We start from the raw sequence: 24,065 nt of genomic DNA, 5'->3' as shown, positions 1-24,065 counted from the left end.
CAGCACTTGGGAGGCAGAGGCAGGTGGATTTCTGAGTTCGAGGCCAGCCTGGTCTACAAAGTGAGTTCCAGGACAGCCAGGGCTACACAGAGAAACCCTGTCTTGAAAAAACAAAAACAAAAAAACAAAAATCAAAAACTACATGCCATTCCCAGTTCCCTCTTTCTCCTCGATGCTTAAGTTGCTTCAGGATGCGAGCTATCAGCTGTCCCTGCTGCCATGCCCGCCTGATGCCACACTTCACCACATGGTGATGGTGATGGACCATAAGCTCCAACGAACTGTCTCCGGGATGCTTTGGTCTTGGTGCCCTTATCACAGTAATAGAAAAGTAAGTAAGCCAGCTCTCTTCTGTGTTGTCACTGATCCCATGAGCTCCTTCTCAGAGTCAAGGTCAGGATGCGTGTGGGCTACTGGCTCCCTTAGGATGGCTAAGGAGTGGGTGTAGCCCCTGCCTCCCTTGCTGTCTAAGGAAAACACAGAGGCCCACCCTGAGCTCCTGAGGGAAGGCTTGCACACCATGGCCTCTGTATTTGAGGGGAGATGAGGCAAGAAGGCTGTGCTGCTCTTTCCATGGTCTCCCCATGCTGGGTTGCAACTCCTCCCCTTCAGGTAATCATTTTTGGAAATGTCCTCACAGTCACACAGAGGTGAGGGTTGAGAACAGTCAGGACCAGGCTGGCAAGATGGCCAGCACTTGCTATGGGAGCCTGAGGACCTTTTGATATTAAGAGCCCAGTGTAGAAGGAGAGAGCCAACGCACAGAAGTTGTCCTTTGATCCCGACACGTGTGTTTCCTTGTGTGGGGCACTCCGGGCATGCATGACCTTTGGAGTCTCTCCCAGTTGCTCTTCACTTTATTCTCCGAGGCAGACAGGATGTCTGTATCTCTTAGAGTGAAAGCTGTGAGCATCAACATGGCTGGAACTCAGAATCATGATAAATGAAGAAGCATGCTGTTGAAGGGTGTGAATGCTTTTCTATCAGCCTGAGGAGGTCTGTGTTTTGTTCCTCAGCAGTTAGGGGTTCATGAAAAGCCTGCTAGTAGGAGAGAAGGCACATAGTAAATATCTCAGAAGACAGTGTGTAGAGCTCGGACAGGTTTCTTGCTTCTGTCCAAGGGAGAATGAGTGCATTTGAATTCAACAGGCAGAGTGGTAAGCAGGCATTAATGTCATTTTAGGCCAGAAATTGTCTGGGTTTTTAGCTTAGGCCTGGGATAGCCAAAGAATGGCAGGTAAGGAAGGCTTTCAAGGGCACAGGGGACTCCTTGTCCACAGGATCTGTATCTGTGATTCAACCAACCAAAGCTCAAAAGGAAGTTTGGAGAAGTGCATGTCTGTGCTGAACATACACTCTGTCATAGTCCCCTACGTGGCACAGTTTGGTAACTTTACATAGCACTGACATTGTATGAGGTATTACCGGGATCTGAAGATGATGGAAGTGTGCGAGAGGCTGTGTTGTGATTCATACAAAAGGACTTGCGCATCGCAAGATTTAAGTGTCCTTGAGCATCCAGGAGCCAATCCCCCACTTATACAGATGGGGAGCTACATATCTGCCCCCCCACACCACTTGCTGCAAGATAATTTCCTCTGTCTAACAGGACATCTCAGGCCTTCCATGGTCTTGCCCTGTCCATCTCCAAACTCTGGCTGCTCCCTTTACCTTAAACTGTCTTTTTTATTTATTTATTTATATGTATTGGTATTTTGCTTGCATATATATCTGTAAGAGGGTGTCAGAAGCCCTGGACCTGGAGTTGCAGACAGGTGTGAGCTGCTGTGTGGGTGCTGGGAATTGAACCACAGTCCTCAGGAAGAACAGCCAGTGTTGTTAACCATTGAACCACCTCGTCAGCCCTAGCAAACGTTTTAGTAGTGGAGTTTTGTAGGTTTTGCTTTGATTTTTGCATCTCTCATGGCAGAAGGTATTAAATAATACTGTGATTTTTTTTTTTTTTTTTTAACCTTGGACCATGGCACAGAGCCCGCACTCTGTGGGGAAGCAGGCCACTTGTGGCAAGTCAGTGGCTCCCTGGAATCGTTGACTGCCTAGGTTCCCTTTCTTACCTTAAGACGTCAATACTTGCCGGGAGTGGTGGCGCACGCCTTTAATCCCAGCACTCAGGAGGCAGAGGCAGGCGGATTTCTGAGTTCGAGGCCAGCCTGGTCTACAAAGTGAGTTCCAGGACAGCCAGGGCTACACAGAGAAACCCTGTCTCGGAAGAAAGAAAAAAAAAAGTCAATACTTGGCTTTGAAAAGTGCTCATCCATCTGTGTTGTTCTCCCCAAATGTAATGGGTTTTCTTCATTTTATATTTCAAGGTATCTGAGATTAGCCCCAAAGATACTGCCAAATGTTAATGAAAAATGTCGATATTCCAATGTAAAAAGTGTCACTTTTGCTACACAGTAAATTAATTTTTGCATGTGTGTGGTGTTACACATGTATATGGTATGTGTATGTTGTGTGTACACATGAACGCATGCACATGTGTGCACGTGTGTGTGCCTGTGTGGAAATCAGAGGCTGACACTGGGTGTCTTTTCCTTGAATGCTCGCTACCTTTGTTTTTTTCTTTGTTTTTGTTTTTTTGGTTTGGTTTGGTTTGTTTGTTTGTTTTTGTTTTTTTTCAAGACTGGATTTCATTGTGTAGCCCTGGGTGTCCTGGAACTCACTCTGTAGAGCAGGCTGGCCTGGAACTCAGAGATCTGCCTGCCTCTGCCTCCTGACTGCTGAGATTACAGGCATGGACTATGTCCAGCTGGTGGATTACTTTTTCATTAGAAAGAGAAAAGAGGACAGCTGCCACCACGTGGTCACCTGGATGGCCCTGGTTAATCTCTAATTTGGTGCAAAGCAAAACAAAAAGGCATAAATGAGGAAGAGATTTGTAGGGAAGAAGGGGTAGATGGGATGGGAGGGTGGGATGTGGGAGTGGTCACTGTACATTTTATACATGTATACAACTTGAAACATGTAAGTTTGTCCAAAAGAAGAAGAAATGACAGTGTTTAACTGTCTGACTCTCCATCTCTGTATGTCTCAGACATACACAAACACGTGCACACATGTGCTCACACAATGATGGTGGTTAAGTGAGTTACAGACTTTTCTTCTTAAGATTTCTTTCTTTCACAAACACACATCTGTATATGCAGATGTATATGTATATACACACACATGTATATATGGGTGTGTGTTTTACCTGCATGCATGTGTGTGCAACACATGCATACCTGGGTCCTGCAGAAGTCAGAAGAAGGCATCGGATTCCCCTGGATCTGGAATTATGGGCAGTTGTGTGGGTTCTGGGAATCGAACCTGGGTCCTCTAGAGGAACACTCAGTGCTCTTAACCAGCAAGCCATTTCTCCAGCCCCCAAGCTGACTTTTGCCCGAAGTTTTCTTTTTGTTCTTCTCTTCATTTGTAATGCAGGAGGATCGGACTGGGTCACCCGTGTGTCCTCGGTGTTAGTGAAAACGCTTGTGTGGTTTGATGATCTTTCACTGAGGGACCCCTCCATTCCCTCAGGTGGGGACTGTTTACACCCATGCATTCTGATTACCCCAGCTTTTCAGGCATCTAATTACTGAGTTGGGTTCCGACCTTTCAAAAATGAACATTCCCATTAAGTAAGTGTTGGTAGCATCTAAAATTCTTTTTCTCCTGCTTCAAGTATGACCAGGAATAAGAGCACTGACTGCTTTTCCAGAGGTCCTGCATTCAATTCCCAGTAACCATATGGTGACTCGCAACCATCTGTAATGGGATCCAGTGCCCTCTTCTGGTGTGTCTGAAGACAGCTACAGTGTACTCATATAAATAAAATAAATACATCTTTTTTTTTAAGTATGATCAGGAAGAGGCTGTTAAGAAATGATTCAGAGGGGGCTGGTGAGATGGCTCAGTGGGTAAGAGCACCCGACTGCTCTTCTGAAGGTCCAGAGTTCAAATCCCAGCAACCACATGGTGGCTCACAACCATCCGTAACGAGATCTGGCGCCCTCTTCTGGAGTGTCTGAAGACAGCTACAGTGTACTTACATATAATAAAAATAAATAAATCTTAAAAAAAAAAAAAAAAAAAAAAAGAAATGATTCAGAGAGCTGGAGAGTAGTTAAGAACACTAGCTACTCCTCCAGAGGTTATGAGTTCAAATCTCAGCAACCACGTGGTGGCTCACAACCATCTGTAATGGGATCTGATGCCCTCTTCTTGTATGTCTGAAAACAGCTACAGTGTACTCAGAGACATAAAATAAATAAAATCTTTAAAAAAAAAAAAAAAACGGAAAGAAAGAAATGGTTGATAAAGAACCTAACCGCGAGCGCTTCATTTCCTCTTCTGCGTCCTCTGGTTGCTTTGCAGGTCCCTTTTGGATTTGTGCCACGTTGGTCTTTGCCATAGCAATCAGTGGGAACCTTTCTAACTTCCTAATCCATCTGGGAGAGAAGACATACCATTATGTGCCCGAATTCCAGAAAGGTAGGTGAATAGCTTGACTACATTTTCCAAATGTGATCTGCCTTTGACTGCACGCTTTCACCTTCTGAGCACATCGTCCCGTCTCTGTGCGCTGCATCTGTGCTCTCAAATTCAGCCTGCAGCTCAGAGTTCTCCACCATCCATCTATATAAACCCACAGTCCTCCCGGCAGGGCTACATTCTGTTGCACACAACTTTCTATCCTAAATGTATATTGCTCAATGGCGTGCGTATAGTGTTGTAAATCTATATTATTTTTAGGGAAGCTGTTGGGCTGAGTACTGGTGGGAGTTTATTCTAAAAAGATACAGTGTGCTCGAAGGGTTGCTTGTAGCCGTGCTTTCATCATGCAGCGATTAGAAACAACGGGGGCATTATTCTTTAAGTTCTGATGGCTTAGCTGGCTGAGATGCCTGTAACCGCTAATTCTAAAGCACCTAGAGCATTGTGGGAAGCCAGTAACTCTGCCAGCGGGGGGCCTGTGATGTTGGCAGTTTTGCTAATGACAAGTTTGCAGTGGTCAAGACTTGGAGAGGACCACACAGAAGTGACCCCAGTTGGAGCTTGTAAAGGACATGCTTGCTTTATAGTGTCCTTCTTTAATTTACCTCCTCTGTGTGTGTATGAGAGAGATGTGTGTGTGTGTGAGAGGGTGTGTGTGTGAGAGGGGGTGTATGTGTGAGAGAGATGTGCGTCTATGTATGTGAGGTGAGTATGTAGGAGAGAGGGAGGGCATGTATCCTTTTTCTCCCTTTTAGCCCTCTTTCTTCTCTTCTGTCCCTTTTCAGCACGGAGTTAGACATAGATTCAGTCCTGTTTACTAAAAATCTTCATTTGGATGTAACCTTGAAACATGTTCCCAAAGCATGGGCGTTCTGTTCATGTAGCTCAGTGGTTAGCGGAACAGGACAGTGACTGTGTCGCTGTAAGCAGTTAACTTGCACATTGCAGGTCTGTGTACAGCTGCCGACCAAGAAGAGCAGCCTGCCCTGCCTGGGGAGGGAGCTGGGACACAGAAAGGTCCTCCTCTGCTGTTATCCCCTTAAGCTGGGCAATCCAGTCATGATGCTTTATAGACTAATAAGCCTATCATCGCTCTGTCCATGAACATCTTCTCATCTTACATAAAGACTGTGAGTCCTAAGCCCGCGGTCGGCTCGGTTGGTAAGGCTCGGTTGTCATACACTTTTGAGTTTGATCTTCAGAAACCACAGTGGAAAGTGAGAACTGACTCCTGCGAAGTTGGCTTTTGGCAACACACACACACACACACCACATATACATTAATAATAAAGTTAAACACTTTAAAGTATGAGACATACCTGACACTAGATCCCACTCCTGTCAATTCATGTGTGACCTTGATCAAAATGCTGGTCAGCTCTCATCCTGTTTTCTTCTCTGAAGGGAAAATAGAGAGGATACAAGACCCTGTCTGTATACACGCTAATAACATAAAGTAGCGGCTCTAACGGTAACATGGTTCGCTATATAGTTCAGCCCAGGAAGTTATAATTGTCTTGCCGTAGCCTTTCAAACACTCGGATTACAGACATGCGCATGTATCATTAACACTGAGATTATAATCCTGTGTGTGTGGTGTGGGAAGTGAAACCTGGGTCTCGAGCATACTTGCCAGTCAGCTCCATTACTGGTCTTTGTTCTATGGAGACAGCCTTCGTGTGGCCCAGGCTGACTTCCAGTTCACTGTGTTAAGAGGCAGGGTGGCCTTGAGTTCCTGGTCCTCCAGCCTTTACCTCCTAGGTGCGAGGACTGCAGATTCTGACACCATGCCTGACGAAAGAGCTCATTATTTCATTTTACTTATTTACTTTTATATATCTGTTTGTGAGACAGGGTCTCTCTACATAGCTCTGACTGTCCTGAAACTCACTATGTAGACCAGACTCATCCTGAACTCACAGAGAACTGCCTGCCTCCGCCTCCGCCTCTGCCTCTCTGCTTCCGTCTCCTGAGTGCTGGGATAAAAGGCATGCACCACAATGACCAGCCTTAATTATTTATTTTTGAAATGTATGTGTGTGAACGGGTGTTTTGACTGCATGTATTTCTGTGTAGCACTTGCTTGCCTGTTGCCCTAAGGGGTCAGGGGAGTGAATCAAATTGAAATTGGAGATCCAGACAGTTGTGAACCGTCACATCAGTTCTAGGAACTGAACCTGGGTTTTGGAAGAGCAGCTAGTGTTCTTAACTGCCGAGCCATCTCCAGCCCCCATATTTAACTCCTGAGTATGTATTACATGTCAATCAGTGCTTAGGATAGCTCCTGTCTGTGTTTACTTGTTTGGTTCTCCTAAGAGCCTCACAGGTAATCTTCCTTCCATTCTGCAGGCAGGGAAACTGAAACAGGAAGGTTATGTAACTCTCCACCTAAAATTGCTTTGCCTAGGATTAGAACCTACGGCCTGGAGTATGCTTTGCCTCAGGCACCTCATTGCCTCACAGTAAAGCTCTGCGTGCAGTGTCTGATGTCTGACCAGTGCTTAATACGCAGTGGCTACAGCCAAGGTAGAATTTCCTTCCCCTCCCTTACCTACCCAAGGAAAAGGAATTATGTCAGCAAAGCTGGTGGCTCAATAAGGCCATTCCAACATGAAAAAATAAAAAATAAAAATAAAAACAAAAGACCTGTGATGGAGCCCCTGAGGGTTCTGAGCAACATGCTTTATTCAGAGTCCGACTGGAATTCCTAGGAGGAGCCTGTCTTTGCAGGAGGTGCTAATTGGATTATTTGCCAGTTTTCACGTTGGAAGGGCAGGTGCCTTGGTTTAGCGTGCTCTAGGATTGTTACTTCAGAAGGAAGTCCTGGGAATGCTCTTCTTCAGGAGAGGACAGAAGACCAGGAGAGCGTCCAGCAATGGTTCCCAGTAGGTGCTAACAAGCGCTTCCAGCGCTCCACATAACACAGAGTTATTTATGTGGGAAGAAACTAGCGTGGAGATAATTCAGGTGCCTCGGAGCTGGAACTCCGTATTTCAGAGACAGATCACTAGATGGCACGCAGAGCAGGTTAATCTGCACCCAGGGCATTTTAATGCATTTGCTAAGGAAATCAGTGTCAGCTCTTGTTTTGCTAGAAAGGAAAAAACGTGTTCTTCCAAGGGGGTAGTTGGGTTTTATCTGACCTAAAAGCTAAGTATATTTAGACACTTTTAGTGCGGCTCTCTAAAGTATTTCGGTTACATAATTCAGTTGTTTCTATTAGAAGTTTTTAGTCACCAAGTCCCATTATAAAAACATAAAGGAGACACAAGTCACTACCACAAAGACACATGCTAAGGGGTTCATTAGATCAACAAATGTTCATAAAGCACCTACTGTGTGCTGGGCCCAGGAATAGTGTGTTAACACCCCGACAGGGAGCTTGCTAAAGGCTTGATGGGGATGGAACCGCCCTGTCACCCACAGTGTCTATCGCAGCGACTGTCATCTATGCCTATGCCTGGCTGGTCCCTCTGGCCCTCTGGGGCTTCCTCCTGTGGAGAAACAGCAAAGTGATGAGCATGGTGTCCTACTCCTTTCTGGAGATCGTGTGCGTCTACGGCTACTCGCTGTTCATCTACATCCCCACAGCTGTAAGTACCATGCGGGTGAGTAGGCAGAGCCCTGCTGTTTTGGGTGGAAAATTAGAAAATTCAACAAAGTATTCCACAGGGCCTTGTTATTTCCAGCCTAATGCTCCCACACCCCTGGAGGCTCCTTTTGAATTTAAATTGCAGGATGGATGGGTGCTGGGAAGGCAAGGGCTCTGGCTGTGTTCGGGAGCCCGTGGTCAGGCTAGCATCCATCTGCACGCCGCCACTAGGGTGCTCTGGAAAGCCTAGCTCTGCAAAGTGGTGCTCTGAGCCGCTGACTGCAGGCTCAGGAGCGGTGTGAACATACGTGCTGGGAATGAGGAACTCACCTCACACTCTCTCCTTTCCCAGGTCCTGTGGATCATTCCCCAGAGGGTTGTTCGTTGGGTCCTTGTCATGATTGCCCTGGGCGTCTCAGGCTCTGTGTTGGCGATGACATTTTGGCCAGCTGTTCGTGAGGATAGCCGGCGTGTCGCCTTGGCCACCATTGTGACAATCGTGTTGCTTCATGTGCTGCTCTCTGTGGGCTGCTTGGTATGTTCTTGCCGTGCCTGCTTGGTACTGTACTTATTTATTTACGTATCTAGGACGTACAAGGGTAGGCACGTGCAAGCCACAGCTCACATGTCGAGGTCAGCGGACAACTTCTAGGAGTCAGTTCGTTGTTTCCACCATGTGGGTTCTGGGGATCAAGCTCATGCCACCAGGGTGCCCTGAAAGCCCCTCTACCATAAGAGCTGTCTCTCCGGCACCGTGGGTGTGTATCATGCGCACATGTCAACGCTTACTCTGCAAATCCTTATACTTACCAGACACAGTGATGCTTTTAAAATGGATCCTATGAACTAAACATCAAGACTGCCCTGGGAAGGAAGCTGGTAAAAGGGTGAGGATTGGGTTCTACTGTCTGGTTTTCCTTGTTTCCCTGACGTGGTTAAGATCCAGTGTTTAAGCCAGGCAGTCGTGGTGCATGGCTTTAATGCCAGTGCTCTGGAGGCAGAGGTGGGCAGATCTTTGAGTTCAGGGCCAGCCTGGTCTACAGAGTGAGTTCCAGAACAGCCAGGGCTACACAGAGAAACTTAACTGGACAGTCAGATTTGCCAAACGGCAAACTTAAAGTTCAGTGAGGGATTCTATCTCAAATCAGTAAGGTGGAAGGAACATGGTGTTATGCATGCTCTCTGCATGAACCTTCAGGATCTGCCCATGACATTTCAGGACACTCTACTAAAGGCAGAACTTTCCTGCCTGGCTTAGTCAGGGTTTCTATTCCTGGACCAAACTTCATGACCAAGAAGCAAGTTGGGGAGGAAAGGGTTTATTCGGCTTACACTTCCATATTGCTGTTCATCACCAAGGAAGTCAGGACTGGAACTCAAGCAGGTCAGGAAGCAGGAGCTGATGCAGAGGCCATGGAGAGATGTTCTTTACTGGCTTTCTTCCCCTGGCTTGCTCAGCCTGCTCTCTTATAGAACCAAGGCTACCAGCCCACAGATGGTCCCACTCACAAGGGGCCTTTCCCCCTTGATCACTAATTGAGAAAATGCCTTACAGCTGGATCGCGTGGAGGCATCTCCCCAACTGAAGCTCCTTTCTCTGTGATAATTCCAGCTGTGTCAAATTGACACCCAAAACCAGCCAGTACACTGCCCATCGTGCTGATCAAGAATTTTTCTGGAAAAGAGCCAATAAGATGAGATGGCTTAGTGGTTAGAGATGCTTGCTGCCAAGCTCCATGACCTGAGTTCAGTCTCCAGGACCCACACGCTGGAAGGAGAGACCCAAACTCCTCTACATCGTTCTCTGATCTCCAAGCTCGCACTATGTCCTTTGTGATCCACACTCACACACACCCCACACTAATAAATATAATTTAAAAGTAAAATAAATAACTCTCTAGAAGAGAGCATTATTATGAAGCAGAAAGAGCCCTGACCTGGGAGCTGCTTAGTAGTAAACTGAGGCACCATAACTGTCACAACCTCAGTTTCATTTCTTTCTGGACTTCCATGACGGTTGGCATATGGCCATGGAAGCCCCTCCTTTACTGTGAAGGGTCCTGTAGGTCAGAGGCGTAAGCAGAAGTTCCAGGGCCACTCTGCTGCTCTCACAGGAGTGACCCAAGGTCACAGAGCTCATAAATGTACCAAGGCTCTTGTGTCGGACTGTGACTGTGTCCTTCACTCGCCCTGGACCGGCTCTGACCTGACCTGACCTGACCTGACCTGACCTGACCGTCTCCCATCGTATAATGGCTGAGAAGTTGGTGGAGAGGCAGAGGTAGGAGAGAGGCTCATTCCTTCCAGCTCTGAAAAGTCTCTAATGGGGGCGTGCTGGCCTCTGCAGCAGAAGTGTGTGCTGGGAGAAAGGCTCATCTTGAGGAGGAACTGCTGTGTTCTGAGGAGAGGAAGCCCTTGATGGCCAGATGTTAAACCAAAGCCCTGTGTCTGAACTGTCTTCTCCTTTCTCTTCTGGAGGAGGGGAAATCAAAATAGAGGAAATGAGGGTCCTGTCCAGCTTGCACACCCACGCTTTGGTTATAGAGGAAGCCGGAGGTCCCATCCAGCTCCCACACCCACGCTTTGGTTATTACTCTGGCCGCCTTTCTCTTTCCTTAGATAAAGGGACTGACCATGCACATCGTAGCACCGTCTGTCCTCTTGGAAGGTTTGGATAAGGTTTGCAGCATGAAAATTATGACAGGTTAGCTGTGTCAGGTGTCTCTCATCTGTCATTTCTGTTCTCAGGAGGCTGAGGCAAGAAGGTTTTCACAAGTTTATGGCCTACCTGGGTCTCATAGTGAGTTCCAGGTCCTTCAGAGATATAAAAGCAAGACCTTGACTTATGAGCAGGGGTTTGCTGGGAGGACAGCTCGGCTGGTAAAGTGTTTTCAGAGGACTCTAGTTCAGTCTCCAGAACCCACATAAAAAGAGTTGAGTGGGGCTGGCGAGATGGCTCAGTGGGTAAGAGCACCCGACTGCTCTTCCGAAGGTCCGAAGTTCAAATCCCAGCAACCACATGGTGGCTCACAACCACCCGTAATGAGATCTGATGCCCTCTTCTGGTGCATCTGAAGACAGCTACAGTGTACTTACATATAATAAATAAATAAATATTAAAAAAAAAAAAAAAGAGTTGAGCATGGTGCATGCTTGTAACTCCAGAATTGGGGAGATGGAGACAGGTGAGGCTCAGTGTTAGTCAGCTTAGCCTACGTGTGAGGAGGGGACCTGGTGTGATTATCAAGGAGGAGGTGGAGGAAGAAGAGGAGGAGGAGGAAGAGAGTGTCAGAGGAATAAACTTGAGGTTATGCTCTGGCCTGCACACACATGTACATGTGTGCCTACACCCCACACACAGGTGAACATACACAGACACACACATACGGAAAAACAGAGAAAGAAAACTATCTGTTCATGTAATGTCAGAAGACATTATAATTATTGGAAAGCGGTGGGAGGAGTCGGCAAGGGAGCTGTTCGAGCTGAGGGGCACCAACTGAAGCAGACAGCCTCGCCCGGCTTTCCCTGTCTCCCCTGGGAACGGAGGATTAATGCTTCGGTTTCAGAGCAGTGATGTATGTGGCAGCCTCACATCTGCTGAGGTCCCTCGGTGACTGCACTGGAAAATGATCTCCAGGTCTTCACTGAACACACCTGGCAGGGACAGCGAAGGAAGCACAGAGCGTGGGTCCTTGGTGGGTTGTCAAGAGTCAGGCAAGCCTACGTTTGGATGATTACCACTGAGCTCAGGGAAAATGGTGCCTACTGGCCACAGTGCCTCAGGATGGGCTGAGCTGAGCACAGACCCTGTGCCACATCACTGGCTGTGCTAGAAGAAAAAGCCTTTTAGAGACTTTTTCCACCCCCCCCCCAATTTTACAGACAAAACCGAGGAGGTAGAGAGGCCTGTCTAGAGGCACAGTGCTAGTAACTAGTGCAGACGAGGAACGCAGACCACTCAGCTCTGAGACTCATAGCTTCCTGAAGAGCGTTTCCTCGAGTGGCCTGGAAGAGAGCCACTCCTTCACTGGTGGTCCCACTCAGTGTTCCTGAGGAGCAGACACGATGGCCTCAGTCTCACTCATGACCCCCAAGTAGAGGAATCGCCTTCCTTTGTGCCAGGAAACAGCTGCAAGAGAAACCTTTAAATTAGGTTTGCTCTGGGGCTGTGATAAGCTAGAGGGAGTTGGGGGGGGGGTGGCAAAGAGAAGCTAAAGAGATCTGTTAAGTGTGAAGGTTGGAACAGGCTGGGAAGCCCGAGTGTGTTGTGTTGGCACCCCCTTCTGGCTAATAAGGGCAGAGCTGCTGAAAATGGTTCTTAGCTTTTTACCTTTTCATCTTCCTGAGCCACCAATGCCAAGGGAATCCTGTGTATCTAGTGGCCCTTGGTGTAGTAACAGCTTCACCCTCCCACACACCCTTTGAAGGGGGAGCTCAAGGCTAACAAGATTGGTGTTTTTCTGTGCTAACTTTAGTGTCCTCCAACCTCAAGGCAGGAGGGAAGATCTTCCTTGCCACCTCCCCTGTTCCATCACCTCCTCCTGGTTCCTGGCAGCTAAGAGTGACAAGTGGAAGCTCTTGTCACACACTTCATTCTCAAGCTCAAGTACTGGGAACTGAGGTGTGCCTAGCACCTTATTTTCAAGGTCTCTGCAGAAAGTCAACTAACTGGTTTAGCAAGTCAGCCCATAAATATCTGGCCACTTGCTGTCATGCCAGACCCAGATGCTGGCAGAGCAGAGGTAGAGGCAGAGACAGTCCCCTGTGTCCCCTGTGTGACTGTCCTATGTGACACAGTGATTGGTAGCGTGAGCTTTGTAGTCAGATGAGCCCTGCAGAGAGTCCTGGCTCCACCGCTCATGTGCCACGCTTATTTACCCAGGGACAGTCTCTGTGAGCCTCAGTTTCTGCACCTGCCGGGAGAGATCATTGTACAACCCCTTAAGGTCGCTGGGAAGAGTCAGGCATGCAACATAGCATGGCCAGTGAATGGAGCTAAGTTTTTTGTTGTTGTTTTTTGTTGTTGTTATTATTGTTTTGTTTTTTTGAGACAGGGTTTCTGGGTTTCTCTGTGTAGCCCTAGCTGTCCTGGAACTCACTCTGTAGACCAGGCTGGCCTCAAACTCAGAAATTGGCCTTCTTCTGCCTCCCAAGTGCTGGAATTAAAGGAGTGTGCCACCACGTCTGGCTGGAGCTAAGTTTTAAAAGGTTGAGTCAGGGAGATACACAGAGAGGTGGCTGCAATCTGGTGTGATAACAAATATAATGGGGGGAGGAGAGAGGCCCCAGAGACTATTAACATGGCTCCCTTCTGCATCTCTTTTCCTGCAGGCTTACTTCTTTGATGCTCCAGAGATGGACCACCTCCCAGCAGCTATCACCGCTCCCAACCAGACAGTAGCAGCGGCCAAATCCAGCTAATGGGGAAAGCAGGTGGTGGCTTTTCATCTCAAGGGGTATGTCACAAATGGGAAGGTACATCAGTTCTGCATTACCATCAGGGACCAAAGGCTAGACCCTGAGCTTGTAGACCCTGGGGTAACAGGGGGTCCGTGCTCTGGTGATCACACCCACTTTCTCTATCCCCACTACATTGTCCAGTAGCACAGAAGGGTTTCTTCCATTTCCAATTTGTCCCAGTGATTTTTCTGCATTCTGTGACGTCTCGGACTGATCTCTGAAACCAGTGTTGCCCTCTCTTGAAGGACCCCTGGATTTCTCTGAAGGCTTCTGGATTTCTGTGCTTCATGTGCTCAGGGCCTTTGAAGTTATTCCTCTGTGAATGGTTAGCTGAGCGGGTTAGAGTGTGCACGAGAGAGATCCAGTTTCATAACTTATTCCTTGCCTCCTGTGCTACGTTCTTAGTACCTTTTTTTTGGCTGACAAGTTCTCATGTAGCCCAGGCTAGCCTCCAATTCACCGTGTACCCGAGGATGACCCTGATCTTGAACTCTTGTACTTACGTCATCCTCCTGCCTCTGGTTCTCAGATGCTAGAGTTATAGGTGGGTGTGTCTCATCATGTCCTGTATGCCTTCCTTTTCCCCCTTTCCCTGTGGGCGAGGATTGAACCTGAACCCAGCCTGTACAAGCTAAGCAAGTGCTTTCTCATACACCCATGATGACTTTGGTGCGGAGGGACACTTACTGATTCCGTTACAGTTCCTTGTGCCAAGCATAGCTGGGTCTGCACCTGGATTTTAGTTTTACAGGGCAGGACACATTGGTGGAGGGAAGTAAAGAAGGCCGAGAATGGACGTGCGGGGGGGTTTTTTGTCTGTTCTTGACTTGAGCATTTTGTTGAGCTTTTTCATGTTTAGTGACTTTTCTGTCCTGCACCACACTGCCTTATTCCAGTTGATGAAACAAGATGGAAAAGGTCCCAGTTTGTTTTTCACTCCCTATTGGAGAGCCAGAGATAAATGTGTTGTCAGTGCTGTTTACACTTTCTGAAGGGAATTAAAGCTTCAGTTGAGAGGAACATTTGAAAGATATCAAGAAGAAAAGATAAGGCTGTGAGTGGCACCCCCTAAGGCTATAAAGTGCAGTTCTGTTGTCTAGAATGCTCTTCGCTTCCCATAGTCATCAGCTTCCTGGTGACCCTGACACTCTGTCTACTATGTTCTTGTGCTCAGAGCACTAACTGTATGTCCATCTGCCTCTTTGTTAATATGTTCAGTCATTTAGCCATCCATCTGTCCCCTGTGTATCAGTGTGACTCCTGGTTAGACAAGGGGTGGATTTCTTCATCCACTGCACAGCCTGGTATACAGTGAGCACTCCGTAAGTGTTTGTATGGGAACTACACTTGAGCCCGTTGTGGGACAAGAGCCTTCACTCTGCTCTGTGAAGATTGACTGTCCTGTCTCCCAGGGCAGAGGGGCTGTGCACTCACCAGCCTGTTGGCCAGATAGAAGGAGAAGAAAGCTTATTCCTACCTGGTACTTACAAGGTGCATTTGAGCCAAAGGTAACTTATCTATAAAATAAAGATACTGCCCATATGAGAAGATTGTAGTCACTTTTAGAGACAAGTAGGCACTCAGGTAAAATGAAAGCCACTGTCCCACTGACAATGGCTGCTCATTTATATTGAACTGTGGTAGTCTTCTTGACTCTGCTTTGATACTTTAGTTCCCTTTTGTAAAACGTGGGCCGGGCGTGGTGGCACACGCCTTTAATCCCAGCACTAGGGAGGCAGAGGCAGGCGGATTTCTGAGTTCGAGGCCAGCCTGGTCTACAGAGTGAGTTCCAGGACAGCCAGGGCTACACAGAGAAACCCTGTCTCGAAAAAAACAAAAACAAACACAAAAACAAAAAAAAAACAAAATAAAATAAAATAAAAGGTGCCCTCTGTGACCTTGGGAACGTCTCCCTGGCTGACACTCTCCTTTCTTCTCAAGAATATGCAGTTCAAAGTCAGAGGACGGCCAGAGTAGGCTGGGCCTTCCTTCTCGTCTCCATGAATGGAGCCACAGCCAAGAGAGTACAGTTCCCTGCTCACAGCCTCCCGAGTTTGGTGGCAAACACACACCTATCACACCCTATCACAGAGCAGGCTCCCCAGCTCGTCTCTTCCCAGCCTTGTTCACCTGCTTGCATAGATGAGGAGGGTGACTGTGTAGTTGCTTGTGGTCACCTGCTGCTGAGAAGCAGAAACTGGGACTTGAACCCAGGACTCAGAGGGCCTCTTTGCTCATCCTCCCCAGTTTTTAGAGGTGTCATTCTTTCTACCTCTGAAACCTACGCACCACACTGCTGCCATTCAGACTTTTTGTTGTGCCCTCTTGTCTGGTCTAGAGAGCTGTACTCAGAGCGCCTGCTTCTTGACTATAGGTCTTGCTCACGGTGAGTGTGATCCTGTGTCTGTTGCTGCCTCCCCCCAATTTCTGTGGACTGGGGAATCTAGGCACAGTTTCCCAGGCTTCCTCTCTCAGGCCCTCTTACAAGGCTGTGGCTATTGCCAGCTAGAGCTGGGGCTCATGCCGAAGCCAGACTGGGGAAAGAACTTTATTCCTCGGATCATTGGTGGGGTTTTGCTCCTTGTGGCTGACGAGTGAGGGAGCTTGCCAAGCTATTGTCTGGGGGCCACTGTCAGCTCCTTGTCATCTAGGTCACTTCATATGATTGCATACTTCATCAAAGCCAGAAATGGACAAGGGGTCAATAAAAGTAGGTTAGCAAAATGGAAGTGGTTGTCCTATAGAGCACAGACCCGAATGTGCTTTATTCTGGTGGTTAGGAGCAAGTCATGGGTCTAGCACACACTGAAGTGGGGAGGGAGTTTTACAAGGGCATGAGACAGCCACCATTGAGTCCCTTTTCCATTCTTTACCCAGTGCAAGCCAGTGATGTGTGCTTTACATATCTGCGCATACTGTGGTCAATCCATACGATAATTATTGAAACTTAAGTTTTTGTGGAAATGTAAATAGAGGTTCTAGTATTTTCTTTTCACATCTTCAGTGGGTTCATGTAGCATGGACCTGCATCATGCCACTCATTCTGCCGATGAACTCCTCTGATGTTAATGGAGACGGCCTTGCAGGACAGGGCCTGCCCTTAGGCCAAAGTTCTTGGGAATGAGACAGAGTCTTATTTGACTTGGCCCCTGTAGCGGCAGGCCTGGGGCCTGGCTGGCATGAACAACAGCACAGGTGAGCAGTGCATGCTGGGAGGGTGAGCCAGCCTTTGTAGGGTGAGGGCTTACATAGATGAGGGCACACAGGGACGGCAGTTTCTACACAGAGTGCAGACCTTTACTGTCTCTCATACCCTCACTGGGGTGCTTCTATGGGACCTAGAAAGCCAGATCTGGCCTCTGTCCCAAGGAGCCTCGGACTGATGGGTTGGTCCTTACACCAGCCTTACAGGTGGTGTGAGAGTAGTTACTGAAGTAGGTTGTCAGCTGAGCCCTGTAGGGTGGTACAGGAGGAAGTGACAGAGGCTTCACAGGAGGTTCTGGTTTGAATTGGGTTCTGACAGTAAGTGCAAACAGCTACTTACTCAGTTCTGAAAGAGCTGTCCACCTCTCATGGCTTGGGGACGGACAATCATGGTTGTTCAGTGGAACACGGTGGTACCTCAGAGGCAAGCATCTCTAAGAAGAAGACACCGAGTCCAGCTAGAGAGGGACAGAGTGAACACAGGCAGCCACTGTCTGTCTCCTTGGCCTAGAATGACTAACATCATACTCATGAGGGCCCTGCTGACTGACCCCCGAGCAGGGACTTAAGGCTCTTTTTTTACATTTTAGTACAAAGGAGCCGCGCTTACTACTCCTGGTGCTATGACCCTCTGGATAGCTGGTGCAGGGTCTGGGAAGAGCTTTCCAATCTGATCTGCACAGAGCTGGCACTTCTGGGCTGTGCATCCAATCTGATCTGCACAGAGCTGGCACCTCTGGGCTGTGCACAGATCTGTGAGCTGGGGTGACTCCATTTAGGTGTCAAGTCTCCAAATGAGATAGTGATGAACAGCTTCTTGGCAGCCTCCCCAGCAGAGCATCCATCGCTTTGCCAATAAGAGGGGCTGCTCAGAGGCCTGGGCACCATGGATTTATGAGCTGGCTGTGCCTTCTACTGTAAGCCCTGGGCTCCCAGCTCTCACTGAAGAAAAATGGCTTTGAATCTCAACAGTAGCCTTCCCTGCATAAATCTGTGCATGGGCACAGCTCAGCCGAATGGGCTCTTGTGAGAACATTAACCTCTCCCCTCCCGGGAGCACTGGTCTCCTAGGGGAGCCTCTAATTATTGGTAGGCAGGAAGCTGCCCCTGAATAAGTTACTGAAGCAGGGAGCAGAGGGTCTGCATCTGTCCTTCCTTCCTTTCTTTCTTTCTTTCTTTCTTTCTTTCTTTCTTTCTTTCTTTCTTTCTTTCTTTCTTTCTTGTTTTTGTTTTTGTTTTTGTTTTGTTGAGACGGGGTTTCTCTGTGTAGCCCTGGCTGTCCTGGAACTCACTTTGTAGACCAGGCTGGCCTCGAACTCAGAAATCTGCCAGCCTCTGCCTCCCAAGTGCTGGGATCAAAGGCGTGCGCCACCACGCCCGGCATACCTGTCCTTTCTCGAGCAGTGCCTTATCTCCTGGGCTCAGTGCTGCTTTTCCTTTGTCAAGACCCTGGGAAGGTTCAGATGCTATGTGGGAAGGTCTGCTTTGGCTTGTGGGATTGTATGAAAGGCCATGTCCAGCCCGAGGCATCTCTCATAGACAGTAACAAGATCGAGTGCACAGAGGAGAGTAGCTAGCACTCAGTCAGACTGCACTGTGATGAGGGCTTTAATAAGAGGTGAGCAAAGGGTTTCTGGAGAGGCCTTTGTATGGAAAATCCTCCTGACTAGGCACGTGGCTTATGAGCTGTCATCCTTCTTGCCCATGCCATGAGCACTTTCTTCTTTTTATTCTTTTTGACCATGCATGCATGTGTGTAGGTATGTGTGTATGAATGTATGCATTTGTTCATGTGTGTGTGCATGTGTAAATGTGTGAGTGTGTGCGTGCGTGTGTGCATGTGAGTGTGTGTGTGTGTGTGTGTGTGTGTGTGTGTGTGATAGCACAGTGTGGGAGGCCAGAGGATATCCTAAAGGAGTTGCTTCTCTCCTTCTACCATGCAGGTTCTGGGAATTGAACATTGAACTGATAAAGACAACAAGTTTCTTTGTTCTCAGAGCCATCTTGCTGGTCCAAGAGTGCTTATTTCATAAGTTAAAAGTACAAACCATTTTCCCAGGTTTCTATACATTAGTTCTTTTATTATGAAATCAGCTTTGACATCACACTGCAAACTGTCTCCCTCCCATTTTTAAATAGATGGTGTGTATGTATGTGTGTGAATGTATGTGTGTGTGTGTTGGTATGTGTCTTTAACCCAAGCATTTAGAGGGTAGTGGCAGCCAGATATCTGCCAGTTCAAGGCCAGCCTGGTCTATGTAGCAAGTTCCATGCTAGCTAGAACTACATAGCAAGGCCCTCTCTTGAAAATAAATCACTATTTTATACTATTTTAACTAATTCCTTGAGAATGACTACATTTATAGAGTGTGCTTTGGTTGGATTCACCCTTCGATGCTTCCCTAGCCCTGCTCAGGTCTATTCTCCATGAATCTGCCATTATGTCCCCTAGCCTGCATGGTTTTACCCCCTCACCCCCACTCTATCCTGTCCTTTCCACATCAGACATGCTAGCAATGCTAGAAAATCCCTTCCCAGTCTCAGCTCTGTTCTCCATTCCCTCACGGAGGACTTGGGATGACTGAGAGGTTGAACAGGTAGATATGGTCCTCCGGCCTGACAGGACAGTTACTGTCTTGAAGTCAGAACAGTTGTAATTATCTGCACCCACAAGACCCTCATTAGGTTGGGCTGGCTAACATTCCCATGTGGAGAAGGGGTGGGACTCACAAGGCTCCACACTCCCAAAGAATATCTTAGCAACCAATAGTGGCTCACAGCAGAGTCCCCTTCCATGGTACAACTGGCTGTCTGCGGCCTACATTTCTGTGAGTAACCTGGTTAAAACCACTGGTTCACCCAACCAGAATTGGGGTGGAGTTCCTTCTTTTTTCATTTGTGGTGGTGTTGTTTTGCTTTTGTTGTTTTTCAAGACAGGATTTCTCTGTGTAGCCCCAGCTATCCTGGAACTCACTCTGTAGACCAGGCTGGCATCAAACTCAGAGATCTACCTCTGCCTCCCAAGTGCTGGGATTAAAGACATGCCCTACCACTCATATTCATATATATATATGTTACAGTGCTGGAGAAAGCTTAGCAGTTAAGAGCACTGGCTTCTACATTCTAACTTCATATCACATGCATCACACAGAGCAAAGCCCTTCTAAATTAAAGAGACCTCTGATTGCAACACTGCAGACCAGGCAGTGGTGATGTGAGTCGGATTTCAGCCTCTTTTGTGGTCTAGTCCAGTACAGACAACTGGACATGGCACTGCCCTGGGAAGTCCTCCATGGAGGTTTGTTCTCTTCATCTGAGAAGAAGGCAGTGCATTTGAAACACTCCCGGCTGCGTGCCCTCCTCTCCTAGGCAGCTGTCTTGAGCCCTCCTTTCCCTCTCTCACAGATCCCCAGCGAGGTGCCTCAACTTTGCTGCCTCCCAAGCTAAAGTGGTTCTCCAGGATACTAGTGGCCCAGAATGCTCCCCTGCTGTGACAAATGGTGTTGCCATTCACACTTGCCTCTGACTTCATACAAGGGCAGAGTCCTTGCTGTGTCCCATCTCAGTCATTTATAGTCTGAACTAAACAATGCTGTGTGAGTTTCTCTGTTCTGTCCAGTTCCTTCCACTGCTAGGCTATCTTTCTTGAGAGTTGAGACCATACCTAGCTTATTCATCGTTGTGCCTGTGGTCTGGGACAGGACCTAAGAAGCCAGACATGGTAGAACACACCTTTAATCCTAGCACTCAAGAGGCAGAGGCAGGTGGATCTTTGAGTTTGAGGTCAGCTTGGTCTAGAGTGAGTTCCAGGAAAGCCAAGGCTAACAAAACAAAAATTAGCCAGTCACCAGGCTTGATGGAGCAGGCTGTAATCCCAGTGACTCAGGTAGTGGAGGTAGGAGAAGTGCAGCTTCAAAGACAGCCTGGGCAACTGTGAAAAAGTGAGAGAAGTTAAAAAGGTATAGCTCAGTGCTGAGGACTTGCCTTATATACACAGTGCTCTAAAGTTAATCCCAGATGGAACGGAGGGGGCAGAGGAGAAGGAGACCCACCCCTCAGTCACTGTGAGGGTTCACCTTGGTTGTCAGCTTGGTGGGATTTAGAGTCATCTTGGAAACAAAATTCTGGGTATGCCTGAGCATCAATGGGTATGCCCCATAGCACACAGTACTGTTTGATAAGCTGGGGTCCTGGTCTGCATAAAAAGCAGACAGCAAGCTGAGTACCAGCACTCCTCTTTCCCAGCATCCTGCCTGAGGATGCAGTATAACCTGCTAAACCTCCTTTTGCCACCATCCCGGTCTTGCCAGGATGGACTGTAAGCTCTAGAACCATAAGCCAATATAAACCGTGCCTCCCTTAGGTTACACTGTCCAGTATTTTGTTACAGCAACAAGACAAAGAACTAAGGGTGGGGTGAGGATATAAGGGACTTTTGGGATAGCATTTGAATTATAAATGAAGAAAATATCTAATAAAAAAATTGAAAGAAAAAAAAAAGACAAAGAACTAAAACAGCCAGCCAGGCTGGAAATCCCAACACCAATACACATCCCTCCTCTGATTCTCCGCATTGTATCAGAGGGTAAGCACAACCCCAGGCTATCTCAGAACACACTCACCCACACCACACTCACCCACACCACACCACACTCACCCACACCACACCACACTCACCCACACCACACCACACTCACCCACACCACACCACACTCACCCACACCACACTCACCCACACCACACCACACTCACCCACACCACACCCACCCACACCACACCACACCACACTCACCCACACCATACCCACCCACACCACACCCACCCACACCACACCCACCCACACCACACTCACCCACACACCTTTTGAAAACCCAAGCTCCCTGGTTTGCCCTGATCTACCTTGATCTTGTGTCTTTCCTCATGCCCTTATGCTTAACCTCTTGTTTCAACTACCACAGTTACTTTTCCAGGCCTGTTTTGTGTCACTATTCTTGAGAAACACAAATAAATGTCTACTCCCCCAGAGAGGGAACCAACAATAGATCAAAGAGAGGGAACCAACAATAGATCAATAGACCAAGCAGGGCATGGTGGCCCACTCCTTTAATCCCAGCACTTGGGAGGCAGAGGCAGGCGGATTTCTGAGTTCGAGAGGCCAGCCTGGTCTACAAAGTGAGTTCCAGGACAGCCAGGGCTACACAGAGAAACCCTGTCTTGAAAAAACCGAAAAAAAAAAAAATGAAAGAAAGAAATACCTCCAAGGTGTACCTCTGCGAACTGCTGTGTTTGTTGGGTTTATTTATGGCAGTGTGGGTGAGGGGTTACTTACAGGAACAGAAACAACTTAGAGACAGCTGCTTCACCAGAAGCCCGCCCCAGCATGAGCAGTAGCTCAAAACAGCTGGAAACCTGGAGCTCAGGCACAACTTGGCAGGCAGCCAGGCAGGTTGGAAAGTGTGTCTTCCAGGCAGCTCAGCTGCTCTGAGAGTGTTTCTCAACAGTCCCAAGGCCTTCTGTCAACTTGGGGAGGGAGGAGATAGAAAATCTGGTCAGTTTCAGGAATTTCCTGAAGCTTTGGAGTTGTTTACTTGTGTCTTCACGGGGCTTCCCTGCCTGAGGGGATGTTTCATCTCCATTTAGAACATCTGAGTCTAAGGAGCTTCCCTCCAACAAGTTCCCAGATCTTTTTCTTTGTGTTTGTGTGTATGTATGTTCACATGTGTGTGTGGGGGGGGGGAGGTGTTTGTACACATGTATAGGCATGCAGAGGCCAGGGGCTGAAATCCAGTGTCTTCTATCATTTTCCACCTCATTTCCTGAGGCCAGGTCTCTTGCTGAATCTGGAGTTCACTGATTTGACTAGTTCACCTAGCTGGCTTGCCTGGGGTTTATCCTTTATTTCTTCCTTCTGGGCTCTGGGGTTACAAGCAAGGTCACCACGTCCTCTTGTCTTTTATGTAGGTTCTGGAGATCTAAAGGCCAGTCCTCAGGGTTGTGTGACAACAACTTTATCCACTGGGCCATCTCCCTAGTCTCACATCTTTTTAAGTCCCTCCATATCTTATCATACCTCCCCACCTTAATAGAATGGTGCCACACGGAAGTGGGTGGAAGAGGGGTGAACAAATCTTGGGGGTCCAGGTTGGAGAAGGTCAGCTGTGTTTCCAGGAAAGTAGAAGAAAGGCTTAGGCATTGCTGTACCCTAGTGTTCTGCCTGGAGGTTAAGTAAGTTCAGGGTCTGTGGCTTGGGGGTGGCAGGCAGCCCTGATACTGAAATTGAGGTTCTTTCTGCTTCTTCGCCCAGGGAGCTTTGTCTTGAACCTCACTTTTTGTTTTTGTTTTTGTTGTGTTTTTCAGCTCTCTAACGGATGGGGAGTTATGGCTCTTCTGGACACAGCATCCACTACTGGAATGCAGAATGGCCAGCATCAGCAGGAAACAGATTGTCCTGGCACAGAAACCCCATCACCCATTTATCAGGAATGAAGTGTTGGTCTGGGGGTATCAGGCACGTGATAGAACACTTGCCTCGCATGTGTGGGGCCCTGAAAGTAAAGGGCCGTGATGATGCTTCGTGTGTGTCCTTCAGCTCATTCTTCCTGCACGCTGATCATTACTGTGACTAAACCAACTGGGGATGAAAGGTGGGGGAGGGGGGCAGGCAAGGGGAGGGGCTAGGTGAGGGTCACTCAATCTAGGAGTTGGTGGCCAGTCTGGGCAATATGGTAAGACCTGGACGCCCAGTTAATCTCCTAATCCCTTAACAGTGTATACACAGGACACACTTCATACCTGGGGAAACCCTCACAGAAATAAACACTTAGGGGCTGGAGAGGTGGCTCAAAAGTTAAGAGCACTGACTGCTCTTCCAGAGGTCTTGAGTTCAATTCTCAGCAACCACATGGTGGCTCACAACCATCTGAAATGGGATCTGATGCCCTCTTCTGATGTGTCTCAAAACAGTGACAGTGTGCTCACATACATAAAAGAAAGAAAGAAATCTTTTAAAAAGAAATAAACACCTAGACATAAGTTGGGAGGTGGTGGCACACACCTTTAATCCCAGCACTCGGGAGGCAGAGGCAGGCGATTTCTGAGTTTGAGGCCAGCCTGGTCTACAAAGTGAGTTCCAGGACAGCCAGGGCAACGCAGAGAAACCCTGTCTCGAAAAACAAACAAACAAACAAACAAAAAACAAAAAAAAAACCTGTCTCAAAAAAACAAAAACAAAAAAACAAACAAACAAAAAATGTTTTTGAGTTTTTCTGTGTATGAATGGATCTTGCCTACAGGTATGTCTGTACACCAT

General features: G+C 47.8%; 1 protein-coding gene across 1 annotated transcript in view; it reads left to right on the top strand.

Annotated features, from left to right (window-relative positions):
* Positions 1-23,329, top strand: part of Yipf1 (Yip1 domain family member 1) — a 45,545-nt gene extending 22,216 nt beyond the window's left edge. Inside the window, exons 6-10 of the mRNA XM_021161189.3 lie at positions 4,378-4,494; positions 7,924-8,090; positions 8,442-8,624; positions 13,424-13,548; positions 23,114-23,329. Of these exons, the coding sequence (XP_021016848.1) occupies positions 4,378-4,494; positions 7,924-8,090; positions 8,442-8,624; positions 13,424-13,513 (557 nt within the window). The 3' untranslated portion in view covers positions 13,514-13,548; positions 23,114-23,329. The remainder of the gene's footprint in view (positions 1-4,377; positions 4,495-7,923; positions 8,091-8,441; positions 8,625-13,423; positions 13,549-23,113) is intronic.
* Positions 23,330-24,065: the final 736 nt, after the last annotated feature.

Source organism: Mus caroli, unplaced genomic scaffold (assembly GCF_978045245.1).
Source record: "Mus caroli unplaced genomic scaffold, Mus_caroli_1 scaffold_6, whole genome shotgun sequence".
NCBI classification, from domain to species: domain Eukaryota; kingdom Metazoa; phylum Chordata; class Mammalia; order Rodentia; family Muridae; genus Mus; species Mus caroli.
Note: the sequence above shows the minus strand (reverse complement) of the source record. Positions and strands in the feature narration are given on the sequence as shown.